Source organism: Haliotis cracherodii, unplaced genomic scaffold, assembly GCF_022045235.1.
Source record: "Haliotis cracherodii isolate W230 unplaced genomic scaffold, xgHalCrac1.p SCAF_3, whole genome shotgun sequence".
In the NCBI taxonomy this organism is placed as follows: domain Eukaryota; kingdom Metazoa; phylum Mollusca; class Gastropoda; order Lepetellida; family Haliotidae; genus Haliotis; species Haliotis cracherodii.
Genome location: NW_027266286.1, coordinates 71,434,459 through 71,443,291, shown reverse-complemented (window position 1 = coordinate 71,443,291; position 8,833 = coordinate 71,434,459). Strand labels below are relative to the sequence as shown.

Below are 8,833 nucleotides of genomic sequence, written 5' to 3'. Positions count from 1 at the left end.
TTACTTTCTATGACACAACAGAGACATCATATGGTGCACCATTTCATGCACCGTTTTCATGAGTGGGTGAAAATCGTAATGCGTCTTTGCTGTGGTCAAATCCCAGAAATCTAGATACACGATTTTGTCACGTAGCGAAGCGAATTCCTGATGCCAAATGTCCGCATAATGAAGTCCCCAGTAGGATAGCAAACCTTTGCTCGATCTGAAAAATGCGTGTGGCCCACGAACTGCAAGTGTAACATGAGAAGCTCGCGCCAAAAGGTTCTTTGCAGAAGGAACAAGTCTTCGAACGTGTCGCCTAAACACATCCGGGTGGACAAGCGTGAAATGAACGTACATATATAGCACAACTATGTCCTTGGTTGTGTTCGGGAGACGGTCCAGCATGATGTGCTGTGCTTGATTTGATGATCTTGGATAGTGCGACTTGCCATGATAGAACGGAAATTCGTGAGGTTGAAAAGAGACGGAAAAGCCATATACCCAGTCTGTGTCGGTGACAGGCATATGTCCATTTGCATGTGACTGGAAGCGCAAGATGGAGTGAAGACTTCTTTTGAATTGATCACTTGTCGAATCCCCATGAAGCCAGAGCGTTCTTCCTTTCAAGCATTGTCTGTAGGCATCAATGGTGCGAGGCAGCGTGTCATGACACAGTAGCGAATGCCACTTGTCCTGGTGGAAGAAACCATTGGGAGACTTCCGTTGCCATGTTATATATGGCGGGAGCTTGTTACACGCCACTTGATTTAAGGGCAATGTGGAGGCTGTGTCAGCTGAAAGTTGACAGAAACCATTATGGTAATCAGTGTTAATAGTTCTGTTGTTAGTGGCAGCTTTTTTCAAAAGGAAAAATCCAAAAACAAATGCCCCTGAAACATGCTGAAAGGCTTCTGAAAGGCTTCTGAAATTTCCGGACACATACTAAAATGAAATTTCTAGATAATGAGTTGAAATGTAAAGATTATAACTTGAAATTTCAAATTATTATCTTGAAAATTCAAGACACCGTGTATGTTGAAATTGCAAGTTATAATCTTAATATTTCAACTTATTATCTTGAAATTTCCAGATGCTGTGTTGAAATCTCAAGATGCTAAGCTAGAAAAGACGAGTGGAAACATTACTTAACGACCCGTGAAGATCCGGGTTAGAATAGGTGTCTTCAGCAACCCATTCTTGCCGTAAAAAGCGACTATGCTTGTCGTAAGAGGCGACTAACAGGATCGGTTGGTCAGGCTCGCTGACTTGGTTGATGCATGTCATCGTATCCCAATTGTGTGGATCGATGCTCATGAAGTCAATCACTGAATTGTCTGGTCCAGACTCTATTATTAACAGACCGCCGTCATATAGCTGGAATACTGCTGAGTGCGGCGTTAAACAACAAACAAACAAACATACTTACCGGTTGCTATGGATACGTCTACAAACCGCTGTAGGATATCTGGTTGCGGATCTTTGGAAGACCTTTATAAAGTAAAAAGTTTTAAAATAAATGATTCAATCTACATTTATTATAATTCCACACATGAAATAATAACACCCGCAACTGAGTCTTCTGATTGTGAAAGGCTTATAAAATGATCTGGAAACTAGGCAATTATCCGACCTTCGTTTCACAGTGATCGATGAGAGGCCGACCACCTGAAATTCTGGGCTAAAAAAGACATTCTGTCTCTAACAAAACAACTTCCAACCTATTTACATTAATTAAGATCTGAGGAAACACAATGTCAATGAAGATCAGCTTTAATTCGGAAAGTGCAATGTCTCGACCTAGCTTAATATAAGAAAAGAATATATGCATTTCCGGTCTGATGACGTTACATCCGGTTTGGGGAAATACCGTTAGTGCGGTCGCACTTCAGAGCAGATACTTCCATGCTTCTATATTTTATTCATGTAGAAAGTGTATTCACTTCAAGGTCTGATGTCATTCTCCCGTTCAAGAACAATGTGTAACTCATGGAATGAGTCAATTCTGGAATGACCGTTGTTGTTATCAATTACATTTATTCCACATATCAGACTAAACAAGAAAACAGCGTTACCACTATCGCCCGCCATGGGGCACAATTAGAATTTTGTTTGTTCATATAGTAGTGAATAAAAGTATAAAAAAGAAAGTCCTAAAAGCCTTCAGAAGAGATAGGCATTTGGGCCGCTTCGTGTCATCCGAAAAAAATGAATAAAAGTAAATTTAATACACACAAAAGGCCCCTTCTCTGGAAGCAAGTCTTGACAAGCATCTCTTAGATCAGCTTCGATAGTTTCTGAGAAAACTTGTCCCAGTGCTTACACGCTGCACCAAGTAAAATAACATGGATTAAGGTCCCTAGCTCTGTAAACAAACAATTGACGGGACCAATTTCCGACCTCAAGTAAGTATCTCTTAGATAAGCATGCAAACTTTCATTCATGCGACTTCAGTAGTTTCTGAGAAAAATAACTTGTCCCAGTTGAACACACTATGCACCAAGTAAAATAACATGGATCAAGGGCTGTATCTCTGTAAAAATGAATGCACGACACCAACATCAGTGTGTAAAATTTCATTTCTCTAACTTGAATAGTTTTTGAGAAAATCTGTCTACATTGAGAAGCGGACTGACGGAAGGACGAACTCCGTTCCTATATCACCCTCCCCACTTCGTGGGAGGGGATAGTAACTACTGCGTGAGAAGCATTCATATGTAGGTACAGTGTCTGCATCCTTGTTTTGCACTGTCTGCATCCTTGTTTTGCCACCTGTAAGGTGTTATAGCTACCAAGTCTCGCGAGTTTTCAAGCAGTGGTGGCCGCATGCCAAGTTGTCTAAGGGGCCGCAATTCGTGGTGCAGAGTTGCCTCCCCCATTCGGCACGACATAAACCTATGATTGTGGGTTCAAATCCCGATTCTCCGCGATTATTGTCAGCACCATACCCATGTGGTCAATGCCAAAGACCTGCGTCACTTTCCTCCCACATTAAGCTGACAGGCCGTGATATAACTGGAATAGTGTTGAAAGCGGCGTTAAACCCAACACACTTACTAAAGCAGTGGTTGCAAAAGTAACTGGCAATGATTGATACAACAACATTGCACGATGGTCTCAAGGATGAGCCTTGTGGGATTTGTTTGGATAATCTCTTTTTTTTTAAACTAGATGAGGTAACCTCACCTCAGAAACTGACAACGATACAACCATGACCCGTTACCAAAAAGAATTTTTGAAAGCAGAGCTTCATCCAGGAGGTATTTACTAAGTATAATGACAAAAGCGTTTATTTTAATGATTTTTGCACAGTAAGCATTAAAAACATCGTCAGCGGTTGTGGCGGTCAAATTCTGACGAACAAGCGAATGAACGAGAGATTTGGGTTTGACGCCGCCACATGTTTTTAGTTATATTGCGGTGTGAATTAACACAAGAATAAAGTATCTAGGATGTCTACAACATATACCAAGGAAAGGGCGGAACTCTGTACGGTAAATGCGGTCAGATTTGGTATTTGTGTGTGTCTCTGCGTCTTGGTAAGTTTTTTTAGATGTATTGAATGGTTAATCAAGATATATTAGTTTTGCTCGTTTGTTTGTTGTTCTTCCATAAATCAAATGGTCTGTCGTCAGGATATTCAGCTTTGTTGACACAGAAACTCTCTTTAGCCATTGAGCGTGGACTGAAATGTAATCAATCTCGCTGGCTGCTTCAATTCATCTTTGGGCATTCAATGTATTTTTACTCTCCTGTGTTTAGTCTATTAGACACTTTTTAACCAATGAGTAGGAACAAAAAATTCGAAAATATTTTTGCTTCTTGTGGGCATCCCACCCAACGTTATACACGTGTGACATAAACGGCTGCAACTTACTCAATTATCAAGTTATGGAAATACATATTTTGTAATCATTTGAGTCAATCACTAAACTGAAAATATGATTTTTGCATCGTTTTCATCTTCCCGAGGCTAGGGCGTTTATTGACTCTATAAGTCCGGTTTCCACCCTTGCCGAACTACGCTAGAATTTCCAGGCTCGATCGTAGCGCCAACAGTGGCTATAACGAATTATGTCCCTTCTATGTCCCTCCTATTGACCAATCAGATTCCATCTCTCATATTACTGGCCTATGCTTTTAACATAAAAACGGCGTCCAGTCAAGACGATATGATCGATAATAAAGATCTATATAATAAATCGGGTCTTATCAGACGAAGTGCACAGATCACCTTGATTAAAACGTGAAATGATTCGCAAAATATCTGTCGACGCCCTGTTTACGGATCACATCCTTTGCATATCCTGCAGTCGACTGAAATCTAGTTCATTACGCGATTTTGATTGCACTATTCATAGACTCGTTAATCCAGCCAAAATGGACTAACGAAATTTCAGCCTAGTTCGGCAAAGGTGGAAAATGGACTTTTATAGTTAGTTAACGCCCTTGCCTCGGGAAGATACACCGTTGGAGGCCCGGATGTTGGAACCCTATCAGAAAAAATATCATCGGTTTCACCATTAGGACAAAAGAGGCGACCTCTACCGAAGTTCTCGCTTTCAACATGACTGCCGTGTGACTGCCCTCGTTAGGGGTGCTGGTACAGCCTAGCTCGTCACGCAAAGCCCCCGGTTCGATTCAATAGGTACACTGTAGTAAGCCTATTCGTGACCCCTACCTGCTGAATTTATGGTTAGAATACTGAAATAGTGCTTAAAATTCCCACCTGAACTATTTTTTTACGATTCACGTCCCACTTAGACTTGCACAAGTCTCTCTGGCAATACTTATAAGTTTAAATCATAATTTCTTGATTATATAAATAATAAGAACAAATTATCCCTGTAAGAGAATGGTCATAGTGTCCACTTATCTAAATTTGCCTATTTGCCTAATTATAGATGGAATTACTATACACCAATGGACTCACCATTCAGTACAGCCTTGGAGCAAGTCTACTTTCCAACATACAAACAATTTCTTTGTTTATTTGCCGTGGAACGCCGTACTCAGTAATATTCCAGCTATATGACGGTTGCCTGTATATAATCGAGTCTTGACCAGACAATCCAGTGTTTAAGATCAAGAACATTGCTGTACGCAATTGGAATACGATGACATGCATCAACCCAGCGAGTCTGATCACCCGTTCCCGTTAGTCGCCTCTTACGACAAGCATGGGTTGCTGAAAATCAATTCTAAACCGGATCTTTGCGGGGGAATATACATACCAGCGTGTAACACTGTCTTCACTGCTGTTCAGCTTGAATGTGAAACTGAGACCAGAGAATGAATAAGTCCACATGTGACATGCCAGTTGTTTGTTTGAGGGTTTCAAGCAGTACCAAGGGAAGCCATTGTTCTCCAGGGTAAAATTGCACCAATGTCCTGCTGTTTCATCACCTGGCACTGTTATTGAACAAGTGCTTTGTCCTGTAAGATTCGACCCCTTCTTTCGGAAATCAGCATATGCGGGCCAGAGACTGGTATACTGTTCGTATATTTTATAATAGTAAACAATCTCCTCCCGCCTTGTAGCAATGAACGCTCTTATCCTGCCGTGCCCTGCCCACACAGCGATGATGGCAGCAGAGTAACTTCCGTTGTTGTGATCGGAAACCTGACCGGAAACGGAAGTTGAAGTCTTGGGGTCTTCCATCCACACTCTCAAAAAATCACCTCCAGTTTTCTTTCTTGTGCCTTGTGCATCATACAGATCTATTTGGACTAGGATGAGGTCACCTTGATGATAGGTTGCATTTTGTTTTAAATAGATATATGATGTATTTGCATCAGCAAAGGTGGAAACATTGTATTTTGCCCCTTTTCGTAAAGTCTCTTCTTTCAAATATAAAGGTCCACTTGTTGCATCGCTGTTTGTAGTGTTTGGCCATCGATGTAAAAATGTGAATAAACGAGACTGGGAGATATTCACGCTGAAATTAAGTAAAAATACATTCGATATTACATTCGATACAAGTAAATATTAATGGCAAAACTATTTCCAAATAATAAGATTTGTTTGTTTGTTTCTTCGTTGTTTTCGTTGTTATATTCACAATTTATGACGGTGGTCTGTAAATAATCGAGAGTCTGTACCAGATAATCCAGTGATCATGCATGAGCATCGGTTCACGCAATTGGATACATACATCAACCAAGTCAGCGAGCCTCCCCACCTGATCCCGTTAGTCGGCTGTTACGCCAAGCATGGTCGCCTTTTACGGCAAGCACGGGTTGCTGAAGACATATTCTAACTCGGATCTTCACAGGCTCATAATCATATGAAATCTCTGCTACAAGTTCGACTTGTCACATCCAGAAGCAGATTCTCGAAATAATAAACTACATGTACGTCATGTGATTTCCAGCAGATTACAGTATATGACAGTATATGTTAAGCTTGCAGTTCCACGAATCGGGGAATTTTGTTGTTGCATTAGTCGAAATAAATTCGAGACAACAGAAAATTCGATACATTCCATTTATCAGAGGTCAAATAACGATAAGCAGTGAAAGATTCATCGGTGACGATTTTTCACTTCGACAAAGCCGGGAATTCGACACAAGTGTGCTCAGCAGTTTTTATACAGCCATAACGGCCTGGACGCTCACGTTTAACTAGTCGAATCAGGAGACCATCAAGTTTCTTATCACAAGCAGTACTGGAGATCGAGGATCGCCATTTTAGACATGGATCCACAAAGAACTGTGATAGTTTAGAAGTCTCGTGGCTAACTCTATCGTAACGTGAACTCATAATTGTTAATCAAATTATCTGCACCTCTGATATCTGTAAGCCTAGCTTTGACATGCAGGAAGGAAATATTCCTGCCAGGTCCCGCTCCACAAAGCGATCGCATCGCTACGACTGCCGCTACACTCATAGATTAACTGCTATGACAAGCATAGCGCTGCAATTGCCGTTACAATTGGACAATGATTAGACTGAGATCACTATATAGTCTGAGAGAGAGAGGGAAAGAGTGAGGAGAGAGAGAGAGGAGAGAGAAGAGAGGGAGAGAGAGAAGAGAGGAGAGAGAAGAGAGGGAGAGAGAGAAGAGAGGAGAGAGAAGAGAGGGAGAGTGAGGAGAGTGAGAAGAGAGGGAGAGAGAGAGAGAAGAGAGGGAGAGAGAGAGAGAGAGGAGAGAGAGGAGAGAGAAGAGAGGGAGAGAGAGAAGAGAGGAGAGAGAAGAGAGGGAGAGAGAGAAGAGAGGAGAGAGAAGAGAGGGAGAGTGAGGAGAGTGAGAAGAGAGGGAGAGAGAGAGAGAAGAGAGGGAGAGAGAGAGAGAGGAGAGAGAGGAGAGAGAGAAGAGAGGGAGAGAGAGAAGAGAGGAGAGAGAAGAGAGGGAGAGAGAGAAGAGAGGAGAGAGAAGAGAGGGAGAGTGAGGAGAGAGAGAAGAGAGGGAGAGAGTGAGGAGAGAGAAGAGAGGGAGAGAAGGAGATAGATTGAGAGGGAGAGGAGGAGAGAGAGGAGAGGGAGAGAAGGAGGGGAGAGAGAGAGGGAGAGAGAGAGAGAGAGAGAGAGAGACTTCGTGTTCTTGCTTTAGATATACTTGTAAATATTTTTTAGGACACATGTGCATATTCTTGTAAACTAACACGTATATGTTAATAAAATAAGATTATTTGCTGAATACGTCATTAGTGAATGAATATAGTTTTACGCCGCGTTCAGCAATATTCAAGGAACATCCGGGGGGTTACACCAAAAACCGTTTCATACAGTGTACCCATGTGTGGGATCGAACCCGCCTTCGGTGCGACGATCGAACGCTTTACCCACCGCCCTTATCATGGAGAAAGATATACTTACAATGGCTGCTTGAACGAATCTTTGTTCATGTATATCACCGATAATCCACACCAAACGGTCACACAGACGTATACGAAGGCCTTGCTTTTGACGATGTCCATGATTAATACCTGTATATACGTAAAACAGATGAGGTAATTCAAATATAACAGTTTTTATCGACAGCATGTCACACAGCGGTGCACAACGCCAAGCCAAGCCAAGCCACGTGACATGCCAACCCATCTGTCAACTCTGGGTCTCTGCAAACCCTCATTAAGCTATTGTAATAGTCTTGGATGCAGAGAGGGTCTGTACTACTCGCGTTACTCGCATGTGAGGTACAAATTTGTGTATTTGATAACGAACGAGACAACATGTTTGTACTGCGCTGAGCGAAGATTTAGACACGCTTACCGTTATAAAGTTTCAAAGTCAAGGATATCACACGTCTATCTCTCGTTATGAGATTTAGAGAGATCACGTTTCCGTGTTCTATCGTTTTCCGTTTCAGCTCCAAAACAGGATTAGAATTAGTAAATGCGCTGTCGTGTCATTGGAATTCCTGTTCCTTCGCTGGAATTGTCTGGGCGGGACTCGATTGTTACAGGCCGTATGCCGGATTACTGACGTGCGGCTTTTGCCAACAAACAAACACAAACATCCCTGACTTGTGTAAAGACATTGCCAATGGGGTTAACTGGTATAAATTTTGCTAATCTGTGAACTGTTACCATTTGTTTAAAACTGCGCCCCACTGTGTTGGAGAAAGAATATATGTCTTAACGTTGTTCTTTACCTAGAAGCAGCAAACTCGCTGCTCTTGTGCACAGCACACGCATTTTCAAACCGTTTCTATTAGCTTTCAACAAAATCATTTATGGTACTCTCGTGGCACTGAATTTTCTGGTTCGTTGATTATTTGATTGTCTGGTTTGCTCAGAGACTGGCGTCGCATGGCAGGAGTACTGTGCGGCGTCAGGCAACAAAGAAACATTTATTTTTTATGCAAGTGAGTGGCGGGTGTTACCGGTGGAACAGAACTTACCCTTT

The 8,833-nt window shown here is 41.9% G+C and overlaps 1 protein-coding gene across 1 annotated transcript; it reads right to left on the bottom strand.

The window, feature by feature from the left end:
• Positions 1 to 7,902, bottom strand: LOC139475815 (NXPE family member 3-like). The gene is made up of 4 exons (XM_071259015.1): positions 7,802 to 7,902; positions 5,217 to 5,921; positions 1,412 to 1,473; positions 1 to 779 (listed from the first exon to the last, which is right to left on the bottom strand). Exons 1-4 carry the CDS (start codon positions 7,900 to 7,902, stop codon positions 1 to 3), a joined length of 1,647 nt encoding a protein of 548 aa, XP_071115116.1.
• Between the last annotated feature and the right edge of the window lie 931 nt (positions 7,903 to 8,833).

Coding starts and splice junctions, on each gene's coding strand:
- LOC139475815 (XM_071259015.1), bottom strand. CDS start 7,902: ATGGACATCGTCAAAAGCAAGGCCTTCGTATACGTCTGTGTGACCGTT. Junction 5,922..7,801: donor GATTCGTTCAAGCAGCCATT/GTAAGTATATCT, acceptor ACTTAATTTCAG/CGTGAATATCTCCCAGTCTC. Junction 1,474..5,216: donor GAAGACAGTGTTACACGCTG/GTATGTATATTC, acceptor TACTTTATAAAG/GTCTTCCAAAGATCCGCAAC.